General features: G+C 48.4%; 1 protein-coding gene across 1 annotated transcript in view; it reads right to left on the bottom strand.

The window, feature by feature from the left end:
• Positions 1 to 3,298, bottom strand: part of CTCFL (CCCTC-binding factor like) — a 28,683-nt gene extending 25,385 nt beyond the window's left edge. The window contains exons 1-2 of the mRNA XM_064382907.1: positions 2,765 to 3,298; positions 1,852 to 2,077 (exon numbers count right to left, since the gene is read on the bottom strand). Coding sequence (XP_064238977.1) covers positions 1,852 to 2,077; positions 2,765 to 3,298 — 760 coding nt within the window. The remainder of the gene's footprint in view (positions 1 to 1,851; positions 2,078 to 2,764) is intronic.
• Positions 3,299 to 26,053: the final 22,755 nt, after the last annotated feature.

Consider the following 26,053-nt stretch of genomic DNA (forward strand, 5'->3'; position numbering starts at 1 on the left):
TGGGAAGCTAACAAAGTGCCAGTTAAAAATGGGCTGAAGATTTGAATAGCCATTTTTTCCAAAGAAGATACATAAGTGGCCAATGAGCACACGAAGAGATACTCAATACCCTTAGTCATTAGATAAATGGAAACCAAAAGTACAACGAAATGCCTCTTCATGTCTGCTGGAATGGCTGTAATTAACAATAACAACAAACAGAAAGTAAGCATTGTGAGGGTGTGGAGAAACTGGAAGCCACACACACTGCTGGTGGAAATTCAAACTGGTGCAGCTGCCATGGAAAATAGTGTGGTAGCTCCTCAAGAAGTTAAATATAGAGTAACCACATGATCCAACAATTCCACTTGTAAGTATATACCCAAAAGGATTGCAAACAGGTGCTCAAACAAAAAACTTGTACGCAGACGGTCATAACAGCACCACTCACACTAGCTGAAAGGTAGACACAACTGCAGTGTGTATCTATGAATGAATGGATAAATAAAATGTGGTGTACCCATACAGGGATTATTACTTAGCCGTTAAAAATGAATGAAGCACTGACATGTGCTACAATACCAATGAACCCTGAAAACATTATGCTAAGCTAAAGAATCTAGACACAAAAGGCCACATGGTATACATATATGATTCAACTTCTGGAAAACGTATAGAACAGGAAAATCTATAGAAACAAAAAATAGATGAGTGGTAGCCAGGGGCTGGCAGGGGAAGGGAGTAGGAAGCAACTGCCTAACAGGTACAGGCCTCTTATTGGGGTAATAAAAATATTCTGGAATTTAGACAGTGGTTGGTGATGGTTCTACAAATTTGTGACTACATCAAAAACCTAAAAATGAGCAAGAAATGATAAAATGTGGGGTACAAAGCTCTTGATTTAAACACATGAGAAACTACTATATACCAAGAGGCTGCAAACTCAATCACCTATGGAAGGCAGAGGCAAGAAACCTAAGTGAAGGGCCCTGACCACATGGAAGAAGAACGAGGTGGTGGTGGCAGTGTGTTTGGGCAGCATTCTCCTTTTCTGCACCAAGTCATCTTCCAATCCCAGGCACCTGTTGCCAGAAGGAAGGAAACTGTGCCAAATGTTGCAAGATATAATTTTTTAAAAGAGCTAGAAACGGAAATTTTTTTGGGTGAAATCTGTTGATTTAAATAAGCGAGAAACTAATATTTTTTAAAACATAAGCTAAACAAATCATTTTCATAGGACAGATTCATCCTGTGGGCTGCTGGAATGCAATCTCAGTTTAACATGGCTTTTATATTGCTTCAGGGTCTCCCTAATCTCCACCTCTCTGAGCACCCAGCACCCACCCACCCAGCCCTACAGACACAGTAGAGCTCTCCACCTTCACATACAAAGCAGATAGTTTCAGAGCTACACGCCCAGACCACTTCCTAGTGCCTGGAATCATGATCCCTGTCTTAATGGCTTCTTTGTCCTGGACTCACCTAAATATCACCTCCCTTAGAAGGCACCCTCCACTGCTTCCTGAAGAAGGAATTATTCCTTCTCCTGGCCCTGAAGCACACAAGGCCTCACCACCTGTCCTGTAACGACTTGTCTCCCATATCCCTCTGGAGCTGCAAATCAGACAGCAAAGACCAGGGCTTGGCCTTCCATGCTTATGTGCACAAGGCTTTGCGGGAACATTTTTACTGTGCTTTTAAAAACGTTTGTGTGCAAAATGCAAAACATTAGTTTAAAATTTTTCCCATTTCCTGACATTTTGAAAGCAACTAAAAGTCAACTACTTAAAACTTCAATTACCATCACCTTCCCATAAAGAAAAACAGCAGCCCAGTTTTACGGAGTGTCTTCTATGAGATGAGTTAGCCTACCCTTTGTCTGCCTTTGATTTTTTGCAGATTTGGCCTTTTCAACATTTGCTGGAACAGCTATAGGTTGATCTTTTTGTTCTTCCATGTTTAAATCTGAAATTTTCAGAAAGATTTCGTCACTTCCTTTGTCTCCTGGCATCGCTTCCAAATGTAAGAATTGCTCCTTTGTTCTTTCAGCCAATCTTCTTTCAGGCAATAACTGCTCCTTCTCCTGCCTTTCCTGGAGCTAGATAACAACAATAAATATTCAAACAAATACACTATTAATTTCAATATGATTAAATTTTTGCCTGGATAAACCACAGAATACAAAAAGCAAAGCGAAACTTGAAGATTATGCATCACAATGTTATTTAGCACCAGGGCTGTGGCAGTGAAACTTAACACTTTTTAAAAAACATAATGTGTGGCTCACGCCTGTAATCCCAGCACTTTGGGAGGCTGAGGCAGGTGGATCACGAGGTACAGAGATCGAGACCATCCTGGTCAACAAAGTGAAACCCTGTCTCTACTAAAAATACAAAAATTAGCTGGGCGTGGTGGCGCGTGCCTGTAGGCCCAGCTACTCGGGAGGCTGAGGCAGGAGAATTGCCTGAACCCAGGAGGCGGAGGTTGCGGTGAGCCGAGATCGCGCCATTGCACTCCAGCCTGGGTAACAAGAGCGAAACTCCGTCTCAAAAACAAACAAACAAACAAACAAACAAAAAACCATAATGTACCTTACAGTATTCCAATTGCACAACTTCTAAAATCTTTTAAAAAAAGAACGTAAGATCTCTCAGGATTTTCCTGGGAAGTATTTTTACTGTCTTTAATTCGAAAAATACCTTGTCCAGACATAATACTACATAAAAGCTGACTTGAATTTTTTTTCTTTTCATGTAAGGGGTTGGTTTATTAAAACCAGCTGTACCTTAGTCAGTCCAGCACTTTCAGCCAGGCTCGCCGCTAACTTACTCTCTTCACCGGCCATCACATTATCCTCTAAAAGGTGGAGCTGCAACACCTCCATCTCTTGCAGAGAGTACAGCTCTTCCTGGTCACTAATGGCCAAAGACTGCTGCAAGCTCTGCTGGGGCCCCTCCTCAAGCCACAGCAACCCAGGGCCAGCCTGCTGCCCCATCACCTGCCCCCCTTCTTGCTGCTGTAGGCTCAGCGAGCTCAAATCCTGCAACTCGAAAGCTTCAGAAGTGAAGGGCGCCATCTGCAGGGTCAGGATGTGCTTCTCAGTCTCCTCCGAGGAAACGGGCACCAGCTCCAGCTCTTCCTCCAGGTCCTGGAGGGCCCCAGCGGTACACTCGGCCTCCAACTCACTAGGACTCCGGTGGTCTTTCTCTCTGTACACTCCGTCTTCCTCCTCCTCCTTCAGGCCTTTTTCTGGCATCAACTCGAGTTCTTTGATTTTGGTGAATTGCTCAGAAAGGACAGAGATCTCAGTGGCTGCCATGATGACTTGGAGCCTGTATGAGCAAGAAGCAAGCGGTTTTCACAGGCAGAGAAGAGGGGGTGCCGGGGCCTAGTCGGCTTTGGAGTTGAAACAAGGTCTGGCCTCAAAAGGCTTTGGACCTAATAGCGTCAGGACAATGCTGATCTGGCCTAGGTCTAGGAGGGGGTGGAGGCTAAGTGGGATTTAGGCTGAAGCAGGATTTTGCACAAAACTCTAGGAGGAACAGGTTTGGGCCTCTGCAGGCTTGGGGCACATCCTGAGTCTATCAGGGTTCTGCCTAGCAGGCTCCGGGCCCGTGCCTATCCTGGGCCTAGCGAGGTTCGGGCTCCGGGTCAGTGCATATGCATATCCCGAGCGTAGCAAGGTTTGAGCCCTAGCAGGCTCTGGGCCAGTGCCCATCCTGGGCCAAGTGAGGTTCGGGCGGATGTTCCCCTCGTGCACGGTTCTATACCTAGCACCCTCAGAGCCAGGCAGGCTTTGGGCCTAGTGGCCTCGACCCCACCCAAACTTGGCCAAGCAGGCCTCAGCCAGGCCAACCACACCCCGCTGGAGGTCTGGCAGTGCCCCTGCTTTACGCTGCCCCCTACACCCGCCCCACCCTCCCGGACAGCCCCTCAGCCTCTGCCGCCCGCCCTCGGGCCTTTCCGGCCAACCCCTCCGCCCACGTCCAGAACAGCCCTTGCTCTTGGAGGAGGGCTGCAGGGCTTGACCCTGCCCAGGGCGGCCCCTCACCGCCGGAGGCGTGGCCGGTGTGCCCTGCCCACTGCGTCGGTCACTTGTGGGCTCCACCTCGTGCGCCAGGTGCTGCAGGAGGCAGCCCGCCGCCGCCAGGCTGGCGCGAGAGTGGAGGGTGGCAGTGCGCAGGCGCGGGGCGGAAAGAGGGGGCGCGAGGGGGCGGAGCCAGGCGGGGTTGGGGGAGGGGTGATGTACTGTGGCGGGGGGAGGGGGAGGGGTGATGTACTGTGGCGGGGGAGGGGGAGGGGTGATGTACTGTGGCGGGGGGAGGGGGGAAGGGGAAGGGGGAGGGGGAGGGGGGAGGAGGAGGGGGAGGGGGGAGGTGGGAGGGGAAGGGGGAGGGCTCCGCAGGGGGCACTGGTGGACATGGGGTTGTGCGTGAAGAGCGGGGGAGGGTCCCACACGGGGCACTGGGAGACCTGGAGGGGGTGGATAACGAGGGGAGGAGGGTCTGCAGGGGTTGCTGGAAGACCTGGGTAGGTGGGTGCCTAACGAGGGAGGAGAGTCCTGCAGGGGGCACTGAAATACCTCTGTGTTGAGGTGGGTGAGGAAGCGAGGAGGGCCCTGCAGGGGGCGCTGGGAGATCTCAGGGGTAAGCCAAGGAGGGCACGAGGGCCTGCAGGGGGCCAGGGAGACCTGTTGGGGGTGGTGGATAAGGAGGAAAAGAGGGCCCGCAAAAGGCACTGAGATACCCTGGGGAGGAGATAAGTGGGGAGGAGGGCCTGCAGGGGGCGCTGGGAGACCTGGGGGGCTGGGTGGGGGGATGAGGAATGGATAAGAAGAGGAGAGCCCTACAGGGGCGCTGGGGGAGGATAAGGAGGAGAGGAGGGTCTGCAGGGGTCCTGGGAGACCTGAGGGGGGTGGATAAGGAGGGGAGGAGGGTCTGCAGGGGGCCCTGGGAGACCTGGGGGGGGTGAGGAATGGAAAAGAAAGGGAGGAGGGTCTGCAGGGGACATTGAGAGACCTGGGGGGGTGAGGGCGGTGAGGAATGGATAAGGAGGGGAGGGGTACCTGCAGGGGGCGCTGGGAGATCTGGTGGGGGTGGGGGGTGAGGAATGGATAAGGAGGGGGGAGGGCCTGCAGGGGGCGCCGGGAGATCTGAGTGGGGGTGGGGAGGTGAGGAATGGATAAGGAGGGGAGGAGGGTCTGCAGGGGGAGCTGGGAGACTTGGGAGGGAAAGGAATGGATTAGGGGGAGGAGGAGGGCCCTGCAGGGGGCGATGGGAGTTCTGGGCGGGGGTGGGGGGGTGAGGAATGGGTAAGGAGGGGAGGAGGGTCTGCAGGGGGCGCTGGTAGATCTGGGTGGGGGTGGGGGGGTGAGGAATGGATAAGGAGGGGAGGGGGGCCTGCAGGGGGCGCTGGGAGATCTGAATGGGGGTGGGGAGGTGAGGAATGGATAAGGAGGGGAGGAGGGTCTGCAGGGGGCGCTGGGAGATCTGAGTGGGGGTGGGGGGTGAGGAATGGATAAGGAGGGGAGGAGGGTCTGCAGGGGGAGCTGGGAGACTTGGGAGGGAAAGGAATGGATTAGGGGGAGGAGGAGGGCCCTGCAGGGAGCGCTGGGAGACCTAGGCAGGGGTGGGGGCCAGTGGAAGGATAAGGAGGGGAAGTGGGAGAGGCCGGGGAAGGGGCACCAAGAGACTTGGGTGGGAAATGGACACAGCGGAGACTGGGGCGGGAGAGACCTTACAAGGATTCTGGGAGATGGGGTGGGGTGGGCTGGTCAGGGCAGGAGTGGAGGGCGAGGAGGGCCCCCTAGGAGCTATGGAGACCTGAGCAGGAGCCAGGTGGGCGCTGGGAATGTGCAGGGAAGGAGATGTGGAAGGTGGAGGAGATAGGGCGACAGGGGTGATGGAAACTGACAGGGACCCCAGATGTGGGGGTCAGGGGATGGGGATGGAAATAAACGGAAAGAAAGAGGGTTTGTGGTGGGAAAGGGGAGGAACTCCGAGGGCCCCGGGGCACTGAGGTGTGCAGAGTTGTAGGGTCCTGAGTAACCTCGAGGGAGCAGAGGGAGCTCAAGGAACGAGGAAGAGGGGACGACGAGGCAGACAGACGAGGGCAGAAAAGAGAGAAGTTCTGTAGGCGGGTGTGGAGGAGGATGAGCCTCCGAGGGAGAAGAAGGGGAGTCGAGCAGAGAAAGGGCAGGAATGTGGCGGTTGGAAAGGGAGAGAAGGCAGCGGGTGGAGCCGGGGTGCTTTGGACTTCATGCATTCTTCCCGGGAGCTCATTTAGGGCAGGTGGGAGGGTGGGGGCATGGAGGACAGGCGTGTACCAGGAAGAAGTTAAACACGATGGGGCCGCAACACTCTGAACGGGCTGAAGCACACTAAACTGTTCACTCTAAAGTGGTTCATTTTGTTATATGTGTTTTAACTTTGGTCAATTACTTTTAATGGAAATTAATCGTATTGATGGTCTCTAGAAGAAGTTGGGTTGATACCTCCAACCAGATTTTTAAAAATGCAAATCTGGAGCCAACGAGTGATTGAAATAATTTGTACCTCGCTGATTTCTTTTAAGGTACAGCTTACAACATTCCAGGAACTGTTGTTTTCACTTTTGTTTCAAAATTTTAATGGCATTTTATTTGCTGATTGTGAGTCAATATTTGTATGCTGCGAAAAACAGATCCAAAAACAACAGCTCAAAGGAGAAAGTGTGGCAAACAGGTGGTTGGAGGTTAATCCCCAAAACCCCTGGAGTGACGAAAATTGACCTGGATGAAGAAATGGTTTCACTTGTGCGTGAAACCTTCTTTTGTTTAAACATATCTACCAGTCCCAGGGATGGATTTCCCTCCCATCCATAGCCAGAGAACTTTCTGTATCCATCAAAGTGCTTTCTCTACATTTGCCCGCTCTCCACAGCTCCCTCTTTGTGTGTCATCTGCAAATAGTATATACTCAAAGATTATTTTCATTTTCAGTAGTATTAAAGATAGAACGAAATTCAGTTTTGAAAGACACGCAGGTACCAGTGGTAGTGCGTTTGGCAGTGATATTCTTGGCTCCCTAGTTTCTGGGTGGTGTCTGGGGTTTCTGTCACAGCATGTGTACCATATGGAGAAAATACATATTCAAAGGTCACTGGGAAAGTAGTGTGCGACAATGACTTATTTTAAATCATTTAAATGAGTCTTTCTGCTTGAACAGTCAGCACATATTTAGTGCATTTTTGGGTAATTTTGCATGATAGCTGTGACACTCATGCAGCTAGATAGTTTTTCAGAGTTTATATTATAGAATCATGTTTAGAAAATTTCAAATACCAATTTAAAAGGTGTTTTTTAAAAAGGTGATCTAAAGCCAGTGGGAGGAGGGATAGAGAAAGGGGAAACTGAGTTAGACTTGAAGGGGACAAAGGGGCTTCAAAAGAGAAAGAGATGGCAGGGGAGGGCTGAGGCGGGGGAGCGAGGACCAAGCAGGCAGGGGAGACAGGCCTGCAGTTGCTAAACTTTGCTCCTTCCCCGCGTTCTTGGATAATATTTGCGGGGAGGTGCTCCAAGCCAGACCTGCTGGATTTCCTCTCATAGGCCTGTGCGGCCCAGGAAACTGTTTAGAAAAGTAGGATGTGGGATCCTATTTGTATCCTGAGTGCACGGAGCAGTTTCTGCCAGGTAAACTTTACATCTCTGTTTTTTTGGGGGGATTAAGATAGGCTGCAAGGCAAGGTGCTTGTATTTAGTCTCGGGTGAAAGAACAGTGGACTCCTGGGCTCTCACCCTCCTTGTCAAGTCTCAGTTCCTCAGAGGGGCTTCAGTTTCCCCTTTAACCAGTGCTATGCACCTGTCCAGCCTTTTCATCTATAGAGTTCTGTCCCCGCTCCATCCAGACCCACGTCCTCCTTATCCCCAGGGGCTGTGCCGGAAGTGGATGTCAGGGGACCAAGTGTGTCTTATTGCTTGCATCCAAACCCTGCTGAGACCCAGGCCCTCCTCGTTGTAAATGCCATTTGGTCTCTCACAGATGCCCAGGTGTGGTGACGGGCCAGCCGTGGATTCCCCCAGTGCCTGCTCCAGCTGACGGTGATATTTATTATGCCTTTTGTAGTTGATGTTTGGGGACTTCCACATGGTGGACAGGCGAGCTTTGCTCTCCCAGCTGCCAGCTGGCTGTAACGCGTGTGTTTTGCAGGTGGTGTTGCTTTGTGGTGGGTCCACACTATCAGCTTATCAGGCAATGTGCTCAAAGCAAAGGAAGGTGTTGCAACATGTGTGGCACAGTTAGGGGCTATATACATGTTACTGTGTCCCCTAAAATTCATATGTCGAAGTCCCAACCCCCAGTACCAGGGGCTACGAATGTCACCATATTTGGAGGTAGGACCTTTAAAAAGGTAATTAAGTTTAAACGAAGGCCTTTGGGGGCAGTAGGGGTGGGGGAGAACTAAGCCACCTGACTGAATTAGGGCCTCCAAAGAGGCAATTATTAAAATGACAGTGAGAGGAGGGGCTCTAATCCTACCTGGCTAAGGTCCTTAGAAGAAGGGAAAAGATGCCAGGGAAATGCTCAGAGGAAAGGCCTTGCGAGAGCAGCAAGAGGATGGCCTTGTGCAGAGAAGGGGGCTTCGGGAGAACCAAACTCATCAACACCCTGCTCTTGGACTTCCAGCCTCCAGAACTATGAGAAAAAAATGTCTGTTTTCTTAGCCACTTGGTCTGTGGTCTTTTGATACGGCAGCTCTAGCACACCAGTGCAGGCACACACCAGGACAGGCTCACACCAGTGCAGGCGCACACCAGGACAGGCTCACACCAGTGCAGGCGCACACCAGTGCAGGCTCACACCAGTGCAGGCGCACAACAGGACAGGCTCACACCAGTGCAGGCGCACACCAGGACAGGCTCACACCAGTGCAGGCTCACACCAGTGCAGGCGCACACCAGTGCAGGCACACACCAGGACAGGCTCACACCAGTACAGGCACACACCAGGACAGGCTCACACCAGTACAGGCACACACCAGGACAGGCTCACACCAGTGCAGGCACACACCAGTGCAGGCTCACACCAGTATGGGCTCACACCAGGATGGGCTCACACCAGTGCAGGCGCACACCAATGCAGGCGCACACCAGGACAGGCTCACACCAGTGCAGGCACACACCAGTACGGGCTCACACCAGGACGGGCTCACACCAGTGCAGGCACACACCAGTGCAGGCACACACCAGGACAGGCTCACACCAGTGCAGGCACACACCAGTGCAGGCACACACCAGGACAGGCTCACACCAGTGCAGGCTCACACCAGTGCAGGCTCACACCAGTGCAGGCACACACCAGGACAGGCTCACACCAGGACAGGCGCACACCAGTGCAGGCTCACACCAGTACAGGCTCACACCAGGACAGGCTCACATCAGTGCAGGCACACACCAGGACAGGCTCACACCAGGACAGGCTCACACCAGTGCAGGCGCACACCAGGACAGGCTCACACCAGTGCAGGCGCACCCCAGGACAGGCTCACACCAGGACAGGCTCACATCACTACAGGCACATATCAGTGCAGGCTCACACCAGGACAGGCTCACATCAGTGTAGGCTCACACCAGTTTAGGCTCACACCAGTACAGGCTCACACCAGGACAGGCTCACACCAGGACAGGTTCACACTAGGTAGGGCAGGCATGCACCAATACAGGCTCATACCAGTGCAGGCTCACACTAGTGCAGGCTCATGCCAGTGAAGGGTCACACCAATGCAGACTTACACCATACAAATGGGACTGATGTGGGAGGCTGTGCTACTGCGTGGCTGCTGAAAGCAAATGTTGGAACGTTCTACTTAGCCCTTTGGGCTGAGATTTATCCCCAGCATGTGTGTCTGACTGGGTGGGCATGGGGAGACATGAGCTGCAGAGCATTATTTGGAAAGGGCATAGATGCAAATAAAGATGGACAAGTCAGAATTAGAAACATATTTTGAAAAAACATTCTATGGCGCAGCAGTGGATGAGACAGGCCATTGAGTGCTGTCGTTATCTTTAAAAAATACCGTGTTCACTGCTTGCAAAGTAAGTTCATGAGGTTTACTACACAGTTGTTCCCGGCTCCCCTAAGTTGACTGTAAAATCTTTACGAGGTACTTGGTAAGCGCATCAGTATTTGAAGTACCCAGGGGATAAAAGAGCTCGATAATGAAGTGGTGAGTGAAGGCTGGAATTGCTCTACAGTCTGTGTAGGAAGGAGAGCTCCAGCTGAGTATGCTAAGCATGAGTTATCTCTCAAAACTTCCAGAAAGCCCTATGAGGGGGCAGTATCATAATCCCCTTTTCACAGAGAAAGAAATAGAAAGGTTAAGAAACTTGCTCAAGGCCAGGCACGGTGGCTCATACCTGCAATCCCAGTGCTTTGGGAGGCTGTGGCCAGAGGGTCACTCGAGGACAGGAGTTTGAGACCAGCCTGGGCAACATAGCTAGACCCCATCTCTACAAAAACAAAAAACCAAAAAAGTAAAAAAATAAGAACTTGCTCAAGTGGTGGAAACAGTGATTCAGGGAACTTTGTCTTAAATGCTTTATAATTTGATACTTATTATGCTTCTTGTTAATTTCCACATGGCAAATTATATATATGCTTATATTTAAAAACTATATATTAGATATACATTAAATACATATTTCTACATATGTTCCCCATATATGTGCTATGTAATATATGTGGTAAGAAAGCTCAACACAGGCAGGGATCTTTGTGAGTTTTGTTCACTGTTGTATCCAAAGTGCCTGGGACAGGACCCTTGACAACAATTTGTGGAATAACTGAGTGTTGGAGTCCATTGGCCCTCGGCCACTCTTTTTTACAGCCTCTCTGGCATATATGATGGCTGAATCTGTGTTTTATATCCCACAGCCACAGCCCTACACAAATAAATGTCATGGTGAGTTTAACTGCTGTGATATTTACCTGGACAATTTAATCATGTCGTTGACCTCTTCATTTTAAGAAACCTTCAAGAACTTTTTACTCCATTTGACAGTTGTCTATTCATGCCATAGGCATTTATAATGAACTGTGATATCTATATTGTGGAGAAATGGGGAACTCAGAAGGCTTTTCTTTTCTTTTCTTTGAGATGGAGCCTCGCTCTGTTGCCCAGGCTGGAGTGCAGTGGCATGATCTTGGCTTACTGCAACCTCCACCTCCTGGTTTCAAGTGATTCTCCTGCCTCAGCCTCCCAAGTAGCTGGGATTACAGGTGCATGCCACCACGCCTGGCTAATTTTTGTATTTTTAGTGGAGACGTGGGTTCTCATCATGTTGGCCAGGCTGCTCTGGAACTCCTGACCTCAAGTGATCCATCCGCCTCAGCGTCCTGAAGTGTTGGGGTTATAGGTATGAGCCACCGCACCTGGCTCAGAAGTCTTTTCTGAAATGTAATCTGGTGCCCAGAATTTCCAGCTTTGACACTTTATGTGTCAGTTTCCCTAGATATACTATGAACCTGCATTAAGGCAAAGAGAATTTAATACACAACAGGCCAGGAAGTAGGTCTTAGTGTTAAGATTTATTAGCACTGCCTCAACTGCATGCATTACTATAATCAGTTGAATTCTCAGGAAAAACAGCTGGGGAGTGGGTTGCTACCTTGTCAAACAGCAGAACTAGAGGGTAGACACCAAGTGTTTCTTCTGTACGGCTGGTTCTTCTGTATTTATTTATCATCACTCTGAAGCCTGACCAGCAACTGGAATGTAAACTATGATTTCATCCACGCTTACATGGTGTCTGCTCCTGTAAGTGTTATAAAGATAATTTGTACCATAAAAGTACATAAACAGTTTCGCTCTCTTTCACCTGATTTCAACCAATGAATTACAAAGGAGTGTCCATTTCAGAACATGTCAGTTAACCTATTGGGCAAACATTGTTTATATACAGAGCATTACACTTTGAACTTTGATATGAACACAGAGAGGGTGTACCCTTATTGAACGAGCAGTTCAGCTTTGCTCATGGACTTGGCCACAGATGTGAGGAGTTCTGGGACACATGAGGCCCAAGAGAGAATTCTTAAGACTATTTGTAATGTTTGTAAAGGGGAAGAGGTGGAGTAAAAGAATGGGGAATTCGACTGTTATGTAAAAGTGTGTCAAGTGTTCTGGAACTCTCCAGAACTTTATCATTAAAACCTCTACCTTCTTCTACTTATCCATGAAGAAACCTTTAGAAATAAGCAAATAAAAGCTTTATTACCTTCCTGCATTCCCTCCTTGGATTGCACGTGCAAGGCACCGTGCCTGGCCTGGGGCAAGTTTCTTAACCTTTCTATTTCTCTCTCTGTGAAAAGGGGATTATGACGCTGCCCCCTCATAGAGCTTTCTGGAAGATTTGAGAGATAATTCATGTCTCATGCTTAGCATACTCAGCTGGAGGCCCCCTTCCTGCCCCCATTAAATGGGCTCTGAAAGCAAGCATCTTGGGGGAGAAGGATCTGGAAAGTGCATTGTAACCCATGAATGGTCATTTGGGAGGCAGATGATGAAGGGGCTGATGTGAAGGACTACTTTTTCTCCTTCACATAATTGCTTTAAAGAGTACACATTAATAGTGCAAAGAGGAAGGTAAGAATCTTGAGGTGGAAAGATTATGCTAGATGCTTCAGCTGGGCCTAATGTCATCCAAAGGGTTAATAAAAGGGAGGCAGGAGAATCCGAGTTATAAGGAGATGTGAAAAGGAAGCAGAGAGATGGAGATTAGATCAGAGGTTGCTGGCTTTGAGATGGAGGACGGGGCCACAAGCCAAGGAATGGTGGTGGCCTCTAGAAGCTGGAAAAGGCAAAGAAAGATATTTTCCCCTAGAGCCTCCAAAAGGGACACAGCTCTGCTGACCCATTTTAGACTCCTGACCTCCAGAACTGTGAGAGTATACATGTGTGTCTCTCTAAGCCACTCTTAAAGTCTGTGGTTGTTTATTACAGCAGCTGGGGGAAACTTGTATAGTAGTTTCCTGCGTCCGGGATGCCCCGCACCTCTGCTTCTCCCTCCTCACGGCTACATCCTCATCTCAGTGCTGCTTCCGTTTCTCCTCCTGGCCTCTCAAGAAGTGACGGGGGAACCCCAGCATAGCCCTTGGATCTTTCCTCTCTCTGCACTCTCTCCACTGGGAATCTCATTCAGTTTTGATGCTCTCAGTGAACCATGTGTGCATGATGGCTTCCAAATGTCCCTCTCCATTGGGGACTGCTTCCCTGACTCCAGATCCTGGGACCCACCTGCCCCCCATCATCCCTGTCGAGCTGCCTAATGGGCAAACATAGCTTGCCTAACGCAGAACACTTGCTCCCTTCCACCTGAATGCTGTTTTATCTAGTCTTCCCATCACAGTTAATGGGGATCCTTCTAGACACTCTGGCTGAACACCTTAGAGGGTCCTCTTTCTCTCACAGCTGAATCCAGTCCACCAGCAAATGTATCTACCTCGAAAGTGTCTTCAGGGCCTGGCCACCTCTCCTTACCTCCGGCCCCTACCCTGAACCATCTATCACGCCACCACTCCAAACACCACCACGCCCAGGCAGGACCCTTCCACGGCTCCCTCCTCCTCTCAGACATCACAGCAGGCCACGCTGTCTTCCACCCGCTCCCACCTCGTGGCCTCTTGCTGTTGCTCAGACACCCCACGCTGTCTGTCACCCCAGGGGCTTGGCATTTGATACTTCTTCTGCGGGGATGCTCTTGCCCCTGAGTACCAATACTTGTTCTTTCACTTTCTGCAAGACTTTGTTCAACTACTTTCTCTCTGAAGCCTTCCCAGGCCTCCCTATTAAAAATTACAACTGCAGGAGGATTGCTTGAGCCCAGGAGGTTGAGGCTATAGTGAGCTGTAATCATGCCACTGAATTCTGGTCTGGGCAACAGAGTGAGACTCTATCTCAAAAAAAAAAAAATCAAAAATTGCGACCCCGGTTTTCATTGTCTCCTTTATTTCCCCCAGGATTAAAAGTTGCTGGGGCCAGGCGCAGCGGCTCACACCTGTAATCCCAGCACTCTGGGAGGCTGAGGTGGGCGGATCACTTGAGCCCAGGAGTTGACCATCCTGGGCAACATAACAAAACTTCATCTCTACCAAAAAAAAAAAATGCAAAAATTAGCTGAGTGTTGTAGCACATGCCTGTGTTCCAGCTACATGGGAGGCTGATGTGGGAGGATGGCTTGAGCCCGGGAGGCAGAGGCTGCAGTGAGCGGTGATCACACCACTGCATTCCAACCTGGGTGAAAGAGTAAGACACTGTGTCAGAAAAAAAAAAAAAAATGTTGCTGGTATCGCCTCCAAAAATTGGGTGCTCATGATCTGCTAAGATAAATGTAATGGAAATGTCCAATGTGCCTCCCCTAGGGCAAGGTGAGGGTTCTTTCTGCTGTGGTTTTCTCCCCAGTACCAGATTGGTGCACGACACATGCCAATCAATCAACAGATGTCTGCTGAATGAATGAACCTGAATTGTGCAATGAGTTTACCTGGTTCTAAGAGCTGAGTGTTCAAAATAAATTTGCAGTGGGTTTGGTTTAATCTAGATTGGTTTAGATAGATTAGTTGTCTATATTAAGTTTAACATGATATTCACTTTAGCACTTCTTTAATATCTCTATTTGTAGAAATTATAAAGGCTGTTTACTGTAATAAAACAATATAAAACAGAATCCCCAAGCTGAAAATATATTCACGATTTACCTTTCCTGCTCAAAATACCTCTGGCTTCTTACTGATACATGTTCCAAATTATATGTTCTCCAGAATTAGAATTCAAAATCATTGCCCTGGACAGGGAAGGGACAATTTTCATTTGGAACAAGTGAAATATCGACCTATATTTAGGTCAATAAGAGGACTCATGGGGAGGAGACTGCTTTGCCTTCCATATCTTGAGGGGCTCCTGTTCAGGTCTGGGTCTTTAGGGCTGCCCTGGGGAAAGGCTGACCAAGTACCTGCAAAGGGAAGGAAGGAAAGAAGAACAGAGCAGGCTGGCATGGGTCAGAGGGAGGCTGCAGGAGGGAAATTAACCGGGACTCCCAGAAGTTGTGGCTCCAGCTGGAAACACGCTCTCAGAGCCCGGGACCAGGGGAGGGGACGTTGTTTGGTGCAGCTTGTTCACTCTTCACTTGACAACAGAACTGTCCTGATTCAGAAAATCACCTTGACAATTTACCTGAGGGTGGAAGGGAAGACCCTGATGAAGACACTAAGGGAGAAAGCCAAAGGACTCTGCATCAGAAAGGAGGAACTGATCATTTTTGCTTTTTGCTGTTTGAGTGTTTGATTTCAAAGGGGTGGGACATGAAAAGAGCAGAGAGGAAGTGGGAAAAGTGGATGACCAACAGTCCTGCAAACTGGCTGAAATATTGCTTGAAGATGTATCTTACTAAAGGACCGGTTGTGTGTGTCTCCTTCAAGCCGTCAACATGCTCTGCGGCACTCACAAAAGCCTTGGGGAGTGGTTTCTTGTGTGTGCTTGTGGTGTGGTGTAGCAGAGAGGCTAGTTCCTGGCAGAGCAGGAGCACTGTCATCTTGGACAGACACCACCCCTTTAAGTTCCAGATCCCTCTCTAGCCTCATACATTTCGAGGAAATCACTTCTCTTCTAACTACAAGCAGCCAGAAAGAGCAGACAGTAAAACACAGATAGGACAGCTGGGGTCCAGAGGGAGGTGGGGGGAAAGTCTCTTGGGTAACTGCCAAACTTTACCCTCATAATGGGTCCCAGTAAAACAGTGGGCCTTAATAAACACATTCCTTTCCCTTTAGGTGCACTAAGATAGAGAAGCTAAAAGCAGACTCAGCAGGTATGCCTGCAGCTGCAGAAAGATGTTTGGGAACAGATGCACAACTCTCCCTCCCAGATAAGCACAACAGAGAGACACAGAAGCAGTCCAAGCCTCTTATAAAAACTCTCCTACCCTAAATCCTTAAAACCTCTTAGTCTGTAGGAAAGTGTGCCTCTGACCTAACGCAGCCAGACACCCCTCTCAGGTTTGTTTTCTCTATAACAAACCTGTCTTGACCATCAAGCCACCTTTTGTGTTTCTTTCCTCTTTCTTTAATTCTTACAGTTGCCCGTCTGTGAGCACGTGCAGGGCAGGACAGCATCGTGGGAAGGGGAGAGTGATCAGCACGTGGGATGAACCCGGAGCGGGGAGCTTGGGCACAATGTCTGCCACTTTAGCTTGTGTTTAATCAAAAAAACCTTTTTGTTTTGAAAGTAATTATAGTTTCACAGGATATTGCAAAACAAACAAACAAACAAAAAAACCCAAGTATACGGGGAAGTTCCATGTATTCTTCCCTGAATTTCTCCTAATGGGCACTTCTTATGTTTTATTGTACAATATCAAAGCCAGGAAACTGACATTGGCACAGTCCAGAGTTTGTTTAGATTTTCACCAGTTCTCCCTGTGCACATTTGTGTGTGTGTGTGTGTGTGTGTGTGTGTGTGGCTGTGTGGCACTATCACATGTGAAACCACCACAATCAGGATGTAAAACAGCCAATCACCACACAGATCCCTCAAGCTACCCATTTATAGCCACATCCACCCTCTTCCCTCACCCCATGCAGATGACTGTAAGAATGTAACCCCTTCCGGAACTAGCAGAAGTCTTGGGAAGGACATTGGAATTTTCCACAAGGCTTATATGGAGGTTCATGCCTATCTTATCTAGAAATGAAAGGCCATCTGGGTTGCTGTAGTGTAATGCTGGAACTATGCTGATACTACTGAAAAGGATATTGATTTTAATCCTGAATAGCTCATACTCCAAAGTCCTCTCATTTCACAAAAACGGTGGGGCCCAATCCCTTTCTGCATTGGCAGACAGTCTCTGGTGAGGAGCAGATGGTGTACAGGAGCTGTCCTGAGGCTGGGTCCTTGAGCACAAGGGGTATTCATGGTTAGGGGAAAGAAGGCATCAGGGAGGTGGTGAAGCATGAGAGGGTGTCCCTTTTATGGAATTCATCTTTTTCGGCAGCCCCAAATCCTACTCAGTGTAGTGGCAGTGATTGCATAAATGAGATATCACAGATGCCTACATTATGAATAAATGATATATTTTAAAACCCAGGACAAAGGTTACAGAGGGATTTGCCTGCAGGAACCAGGCAAGTCAATGACTTTGGCAGCTGGAGAGGGACAGGTGTCCTCTGTCCCAGGTTCCACCAACCACAACCATGAAGAGCTGTATGCTCATCTTATTTTTCTAGAGAAGACAGATGAAGGTGTGTAAGTAAGTTCTCCTGAGTTTTAAACAGTGGCAACTAATTAAAAGAAATTTCAAATTCTCTAGTCAACCAGGCAAAACATACGCGTGAACTAGATTTGGTCACCACCAGCTGGTGACCTTTATCCTGGATCTTTCTTTCCTTCTTTCTTTCTTTTTTCTTTCTTTCTTTCTCTTTCTTTCTTTCTTTCTTTTTTCTTTTCTCTCCCTCTTTCTTTCATTTTTTTAAAAGTCACAGAACAAGAAAACAAAGAAGGAAAAAATCATCCAAAAAGTACTTGTAAGCACGTTACTAACCCGATAAGTCATTGCTTTTCTAAAATGAGAGCTCTGGAAATAATAATTAATATTTGCATAATGTTCTAAAGCTTACAAAGTCATGTTGGAATACACTGCCTCAGTTTTCCTCCTGGAGAGATGGGGACATGGATATTATGTCTAAGTTCTCAAGGCAGGGAGGTGGGTGGTGTAATCAGGACTTGAACCCAAAACCGACTTCTGATCCTATGCTGTATTTCAGTCCCATACCCAATCCTCTTTTCTTTTGGCTCCCTCTCCCCAAACCAGTGTGCCTACCTATAGCAGCTCAGTTTTCTTTGCCAGGCATTTCTGACCCTTCTCAATTGGCCTCAAGCTGGAGGATTCAGCTGCCACCGCCCCACCAACTGTGCCCACTCCCCAGAATGTGTGGAGTCAAGACATGAACCAGCAGCTCACTCTTGGTCAGTTTCAGATCCATGTTCTTCTTGAGGTGAGTCAATCTGAGGGGTTCAGCACTGTCCTTAAGTCTTAGCCCCGTCTTAGTTGGGCTCCCCTGGAAGCAGCACCAAGAGTCCAGGGCTTGGGTGCAGGTGGTTTATTTGGAAAGGATTCCGGAAGGAAGTGAGGGAGCAGGAGAATGACACGCGGACGAAGGGAAAGCCAGCATAAGGGCGAATTATGAGGCCACTGCTGTAGTAGTCCACGGATGCTTTAATGCCAGAAAGGCTTCCAGAATGCTTCCCAGATTGTCCGCCAGAAGGACTGTGGGCAAGGAGTTCACCCATCTCCTCCCACGCTTGCAGTCAAGGGGCGCTCTTGGGGTGTCCCCCACTTCCCAAGAAGTGGGTGTTTGCACATGGATTAAAGGGGACCCCCACTCTGAGGAAGGCCCTTAGGCAGAGAAGGATACTCTGGGCTCCACACCAGTGCCTGGGAAGCTGGAAAGCACACAGAGCTGTCACCACAGGTACACACAAAATCAGTGTGTGAGGGCACTACAGGGCTCTCGCCAGAGCTCCCAACGATGTGACAATACTTCAGTGGTGCCAGCCAGAGAAATAGTGTGCGTTTCCAACAGAGAGGAGCAGCTGGCTGTGCTGGACCTGTTGTGTTGAAACTGAGAGTTTATTGCAGCTTTTTGAGGAAATTTCTTGTAGAATTTAGACCATATGTAATTTTGACTGTGTTCGGAACCTAATCCTCATAGGAAATTTTATCTCACCACCTTCAAAGATACCTTACTGTAGACATCTGCCCCAACACACACATGCACACAGATAGATAAACACACACACGGACACAGACAGGGAAACACACACACGGACACACATTTCCTCCGCATGCTGTTTTGTCCCTTGTCCCTCTCTTTACCTGAGTCTAATCCAAGCGTCCTTTGTGACCCCTTCAAATCTCCCTTCCCCTGTGTCTGCCTGGGCCCCACCAGCCGCTTCTGAGCCCCTTCTCTTCCCTCCTCCCTGTGTTCAAAGCCCTGATGAAGTTGGTGAAGAGACAGAGCCCAACTCCTGCAGAGCCGTGTAGACAGACCCTGGTAAGGAGTTTGACTCTATTTATGTTTCACAGGAAGCCGTTGGAGGGTTTAAATGAGGGAGTAACATGAAACCATAAACCATTTATGAGTTTAAGTGAGGGAGTGACATATGACATGAAACCATAATCCATTTATATATGTGTGTGTGTGTGTATTTTTTTTTTTGAGATGGAGTCTTACTCTGTCATCCAAGCTGGGGTGCAGTGGCATAATCTCACCTCACTGCAACCTCTACCTCCTGGGTTCAAGTGATTCTCCTGCCTCAGCCTCCTAAGTAGCTGGGACTACAGGCTCAAATCACCACACCCAGCTAATTTTTGTATTTTTAGTAGAGACAGGGTTTCACCATGTTGGCCATGCTGGTCTAGCACTCCTGACCTCAAGTGATCCACCTGCCTCGGCCTCCCAAAGTGCTGAGATTACAAGCATGAACCACCGCCCCCCGCCAAAACCATTTATATTTTAGAACGTTCTTTTCTTGTTCTTTCTTATCGTGTCTCCAGTTTACCTAGGACGGTGCTTTTGGCTCGTTGTTGTTGTGATCTTTGCAGCTGGAATGTCTGTGGTTTCTCCATGTCGGGCAGGGGACACGATGATCTCTCGAGGTGTCCTTGTGCTGAGGGTGCTGGCTGGCAGGTGCTTCACTCAGTGAGTGGCAAATGACTCCGTACAGCGCAGGCCAGCCGCCATCTGCGTCAGGAGGCTGTAATTATTTTCTTACAGCTATAAAGGTCATAACCATGACTGAGCTGATCCCTGTCTCTAGGCCTGAAGGCACAAACGTTGTTACGACCGAAACATTTTCCTTATCAGGTTATCCTTAATGGAGATGCCCACTTGGGACCTGTTTAGTCTTTATTGTTTTGAATAGCCTGGGCTGAAGTGTAAGGGGATTAGTCTTTGGTTTGGTGACCTTGAAAATTTGATCTAGGAGGAGGATGAGGCGCTGGCTCCTTCTTCTAAGGTAGCATCGTTTTACCGCCGCTTGTCATATGGGTCGCGTGCGCCAGGTCTCCAGTGGCTCCTTCCGCCTGTGCCTCCTTCCCTTCCCACGACACTACTCCTGGAGCTGCAGCCTCCCCAGCTTCAGCCTTCCTCTTGAACACCCAGCTCAGGCCCACTTCGGGAGGGGATCTTCCCTGAGATATAAACGTGGCCCACACGTTCCTTCTCATCCAAACTGCACTTTCCCAAAGCAACTGCTTTCTAAAATATTCCCCTTCCCCACACACAATGTCTGTCCCACTCCCATGTTCTAGATCTTTCCTCTCTGCTCTTTTGATGGGTTGGCTCTTTGTTGCTTGTTTCCCCTTAGCAGGCAGACCCCAGGAAAGCAGGGCCCTGTCTGTCTTGCTCTCCGTTTTCCTTAGAGCTTTGAGCAGTGTCCAGCGCTCACCTGCTGCATGGACGTAGAAAGTCCAAATGTCAAATGCACATCTGAGTTTTCAGTTCTTGCTGTGAACTGGAGCCAGGGCACTGCTGGTGTTTCTGATCTTGACAACCACAGACATAGCACACATAACTCCCTAACCTCAGTCTGCTCCGTCATCAGCCCCATGCGAGCATTCGGCTCTTGCAAATGGACTCCATGACACCGGGCATTCCAGGACCTCATGCACAGGAAGGAGGTGGAGGGCTCAGGGCTCCGTGGTTAACGTGTACCAATGCACCTTTTGTCTACTGGCTTTGCCACCCTAGGCCTGCTTTCTTCCTAAGACTTCCCTCTGGCCTCTTTCCAGCAATCTGTCAGGGAGTTATAGACTAAGCTCCCCTTTGGCAATTAGACTGGACTTTAGTTGTTTCTGAAAGATGAATTTAGAGGTAATTTTCTAATTACTAGCAGTTGTCAAATAAACTGAGACAAAAGAGTGCTGAGTCTTTGCCTGGGCATAAATGAGCCTTCACTACAGCAAGAGCTGGTCATGTGCCTTGGTGATGAATGCAGGGAGACAGCAGCTTAAAAACCAATTAACTTTCTGCTTCTTTTGCTAACGTGGGGACAGTGCTGGGAAGAGTTTGGCTGCTTGAGAATGGAGTTCAAACAGGGCCAGCTGTGGAAGTTAAGCTAGCAGAACTGATGAAAGGAACACGCTTCAAGGACGTCTGCGTTCTTAGCAATATCAAAATGTTCATCTTCATTTGATGGAACACTTCTGAGTCTGAATTGTCAGTACAAACGTTAAAGATGTAATAGCTATTGACGCCTATTCTAGATAATAATGCCTAAAGGTATCACCGGGACATTTTTTCATAGGAACTTGAATCTGTAAGTGAAAATTTTCCTTTCAGTTATCTGCAAAAATGTCAAACTTATGCACAGCAATATTTATTAGGTGCCTTTTGTGTTTTCTTCTGCAATTGTTTGTGTGACATTTTGCTTGGTTAATTGTTGCATCCTGTCATGGGTTGATGTCACATGGCAACCAATGTCACAGAAGGCCTAGGGTCACCTGAGAGCTGTTACTTGGGCTTGGGGTCTGGTTTGCAACCTTGGAGGCCAGGAACCTGGTGCTGTCAGGACCTATGGCAGAGCCAGACAGACTCAGAAGCACTGGTATATAAACCAGGGGGCAATGTCTTAGTTTACAACAAAAGCACCACTTTTCTAGGGAGACGGACCCCAAATCTGCCACCCAAGTTGCGCCCCTCCTTGCAGCTACTGTCAGAGGCGGTCATGACAGGTTACAGTCATGACGGGGTAGAAAGGCAGAGAGGGTATAGAAGACTTGTTCCATTCCCACTAATGAACTTGGAGAAGCCTCAACCTTCCTGAGCCTCAGTTTCCTCATTTGTAAGACAGAGATTAGGCCTCCTATGATGGGAGTTGTTGGAAAGCTTGAAGGAGAACACGTATGTAAACTGCTGGGTCCAAGAATAAGTACTGAATCATTTAAATGGGACGGGCAGATGCAGAGTACAGACTGGAGCCAGCGTGTGGATTCTTGTTCCAACCACATGGCCTGAAATAAACTGCTGTATATTTCTAGGATTTGGGATCTATAAACTAAATTGGGATAGGAATGTTATCTACTTCATAGGCTTTTCACTGTTGTGGTATCAGATAAGATACTCTATAGAAAGCACATAGCATGATGGTCATGGTACCCAGACACAGCAAGGGCTCAGATGAACGGGAGCTCTCATTGTTACTGGGAAGATGAACGGTTCTGGTGGTAGAATAGGAGCAGCTGTTGTGGCACCACCAGCAACAAATACAAGCAGCCAGGCGGCGCAGGTCGTTTGGTGAGTATAAAATCGGAACAGAGGTGGACTGTGGCCCTACTGATGTCTAGAGCTAGAGAGATTGTTCCTGTCACTATAGGGGGTTTAGCAGCGTCTCTGGCCTCTACTCACCAGGTGCCAATAGCACCACCCAGTTGTGACAACCAAAGATGTCTCCAGACACTGCCATTGTCCCTGGGCAGGGGGCAGAAGCACCCCAGCTGAGAACCAGCGGTCTGGGGGAATACATCGCCAGATGTCGTGGGAGCCTGCAGCCATCCAAAGCGTGCCCTGGTGTCTGCACCTGCACACATGCCTTCCCGCCCAATGCTTTGTTTCAGTTCTCTCCTAGATTTAATCCATTTGATGACAAGGACTGAGCGGCCACTATGTACAAGCACATGGCCATAATCTGTGGGAGAAGCAAGCTTGGCCTCTGCCCCCAGGACACCACACAGACCTTCTCCCTTCACCCCTTCTCTAGCACCGCCCTTCCTTATGTGACGCACACTGCTGTTGACTAGATCTCAGCTGTATGAACGACACGGCTGTCTGTGGGAAACCACTGCTCAGCCCTTCTCTGAAGGCAGATCTTCTCTGCAGTGCATTATTTAATACTTCTTCCAAGAGCTTGCCTTTTTCCTTGTGCAAATGCCCACGGTATTTACTAGCATGGTAACCTTGGGGGAACGCATTAACCGTGTTGGACCTCAGGTTCCTATGCAAAATGGGGCTAATGGCATGCTCCCTCCAGTGGTGGCTGCAAGTGGATTCACTGAGGTTCTGTAGGCGCTCCCCCCATTCTCTCCTTTCCAACGATAACTTTATTCTAAATTGCAGAGGCACCTCACCATGGCCTCTTGGTATTTACCATAAGAGCTTTTTAAGGACAGAAGTTAATGTAATGTGTCTAGACTTAAGGTTTTTATTGGGTCCTGTTTTCCCTTTGCCTATATTTCTCTGCATTACTATCCAATCTAAAAATGTTAAGTTATTCACCAGCAGAACTCAGTGGTTTGCAAATCTCTGTATCATGACCAAAATAGCCCATCCTGTTGTAATTTGGACTAATGTCTAAGAAGGCCTACATGAGTAAAAGCTCAAATTATTTTCCAATTAAAAAAGATATTTTATGGCTTTCCAACCCAACAAGAACTGGGCTGGGAAACTCTCACAGTAAAATTCTTTAGGGAAATAGTAAGTAAACAGATAGGAATGATTCAGAGCTCTGTTTCATAAGCTGTGTATTGATGACTCACTTTCTGTCCATCTACAACACCCACTGAGAGGAGTGTCTTTATAACTCCTGCCATGCTTAATGTGTTTAAAAACAGTAGCTCCAGCAGTCACCCGAAATCCTGTTGACACTGTTAATTTGCTTAGCAAAGACTTTCTTTGAGATCTTACAAGGTAAACTTTCACCCAGCCTCTGTCAGAATCACTATGAATTACAGTTATTCAGAATTAAGAAGGTTTACTTAGCTCACTTCCACCCTGTTGCACTCACTCGAAACATCAGGACAGTCTACATTTCTGACATATACCATGTTCCCATGACGACAGTTTTCATAGATGCGTCACATCATTTAATTACAGGCACCCCATTTTAACTGTGTCCTGTTTTATCTGTTGATTTTTTAGTGGCAAATACATAATCTTAAAAGGAAATTTTAATTCATTTTCACCTATGCTGGCTCTACTGGAATGCTCATAGGACCAGCAGCCAGATTTGAATTTTTATCTAAATTCTCAATCTGAACTTCACACTTATAAACAAATGTGGCTGCTGGAAAGAGTTTGGGTGTTGGAGTCAAGAGACGAAGCTCTAGTCTCGGGCAAGTCTCCCAACCTCCCAGGGCCTCAGTTTCCTTGTCTAAACAGAAGGGAGTTCAATGGGGGAGCTTCTCAGCTGCCTTTCCAGCTCTCAGTACCCTGTGATTCCAAGATTCTCTTCTGGTCATTTTTCTTCCCAGCGTCTATCCAGAAAATCCCATTCTGACATCTACTTTCCAGTATTTACATGAAAAGAACTTATTTTGTTCTATAACCTCGGGTGTTTACTGTATTAGGAATCTTTTGAATGAGACATTCTTAACACGAGCTGTTCCTAATTATTCTTAAACTGTCCTGTACGATTCTAAAACTACCCTGAAACTCCATGTATGGACTGCCTGAATTGTGAACATGAGCCCACCTTTATATAATCATTTGGTTATGCAATCAGGCAGTGAAGTTTAGGTTAAAAAGAGGAGTGTCTCGACTTTCGTCTTGAGTCCAGGATCCGCCCTTTGGACCCATTCATCACCTTATTTCCCTTCTTGACTCTTGTTTATCGCTCCTGTTCCTGTTCAAAGGAACACGAAAATACCAAGTACGGCACTTCATCTGATTGAAGTGATAGCTCTGGGTGAAAAACAAGGCTGTCCACTTAGAGCTGTGATAAGTCTGTTTCTCTGTGCTATGAGGACACTAGTGTAACTAGATATTGACACTGGAAAGTTGAGGGTTGAGGAGGGGGGGAAGGAGGAAAGAAAGAATGGCAACAGAGTCATGTTGCAGTCAGTAAAGGTTAGAAATGAATCACAAGATCGGGGTAGGAAACCAAGTAATAAAATAAGTGCATAATAGTGGGTTGCCAGGCAGACAGTGGGCTAATACTGAAGTGACAATGGAATTGCAGCAGGGAGGCTGAGCAACAGAAAGGAGGGGGCGAGATGGAAAAATAAAGAGAGGATAATCAAAGCCAACACAGAGGGGGAGAGCAGAGGAGTCTGTCACTTTGTCTTAGGAGAAATTAAGAAGCCAGACAAATTATAAGTGTACTTTCATTTGGAAACATGATCAGACAGTCTGAGGTGGGTGCTCCTGGGTGGGGTGATCATGGCTGTAGGGGCCTGTGAGTGGCTGGCTCTGACCTGGCATGGGAAAGGCCAGGACTGGCCAATATTTGCAGGTGGCAATGAAGTGCAAGACTGAGGGGATGTGAGGGGACTCGTTGGATCTCTGATTCTTCTGTTCAGAAAGAGAAGAACAGAGAAAGAAGGCTTACATTCTTTTTTTTTTTTTTTTGAGACAGAGTCTCACTCCGTCGCCAGGTGCCAGGCTGGTTCAAGCAATTCTCCTGCCTCAGCCTCCTGAGCAGCTGGGACTACAGGTGTGCGCCACCACGCCCAGCTAATTTTTGTATTTTTAGTAGAGACCGGGTTTCACCATGTTGGCCAGGATGGTCTCGATCTCTTGACCTTGTGATCCGCCTGCCTCGGCCTCCCAAAGAAGGCTTACATTCTTAAGGGCCCTGGGCCAATGTGGGTGTTTTCATTGAATTCTCGCCAGGGCCCTATGCAATAGGTACTGGTCTTATCCCTCTAGTTCAGATGAGAAAACTGAGGCCTGCAGCTTGCTCAAGATCACGTGAGCAGCAGGGACTCTCACTTCCGACCTCCCTGCCACCTGCCTGTTCAGGCTGCCTCCTGAAGCCACTGCATCCCTGTGAATATACATCTCCCATGAGGGCTGGTGTGTGGTTTACGGCCATGGGGAGGGGTTTTAGGGCCCACCTGGGGTTGGATGACATCGCTCTCCTTTGTCCTGACACCAAAAAGGAAACTGGCATGGCCACTCTGAACATTTCATCTTTGTTGGCATTTGGTTGCCTTTTTTCTCTCCTCCATTGGCAATGGTTCGATCAGGTTCTCAGCCAAAACAACGCATTGCCCAAGCACAAACGTGACCCTCGGTGTATCATGGGAGCACGTTGCACGGAGAACTCC

This window comes from Aotus nancymaae, unplaced genomic scaffold, assembly GCF_030222135.1.
Source record: "Aotus nancymaae isolate 86718 unplaced genomic scaffold, 86718_ANA_hifiasm-v0.15.2.pri h1tg000029l, whole genome shotgun sequence".
Taxonomy (NCBI): domain Eukaryota; kingdom Metazoa; phylum Chordata; class Mammalia; order Primates; family Aotidae; genus Aotus; species Aotus nancymaae.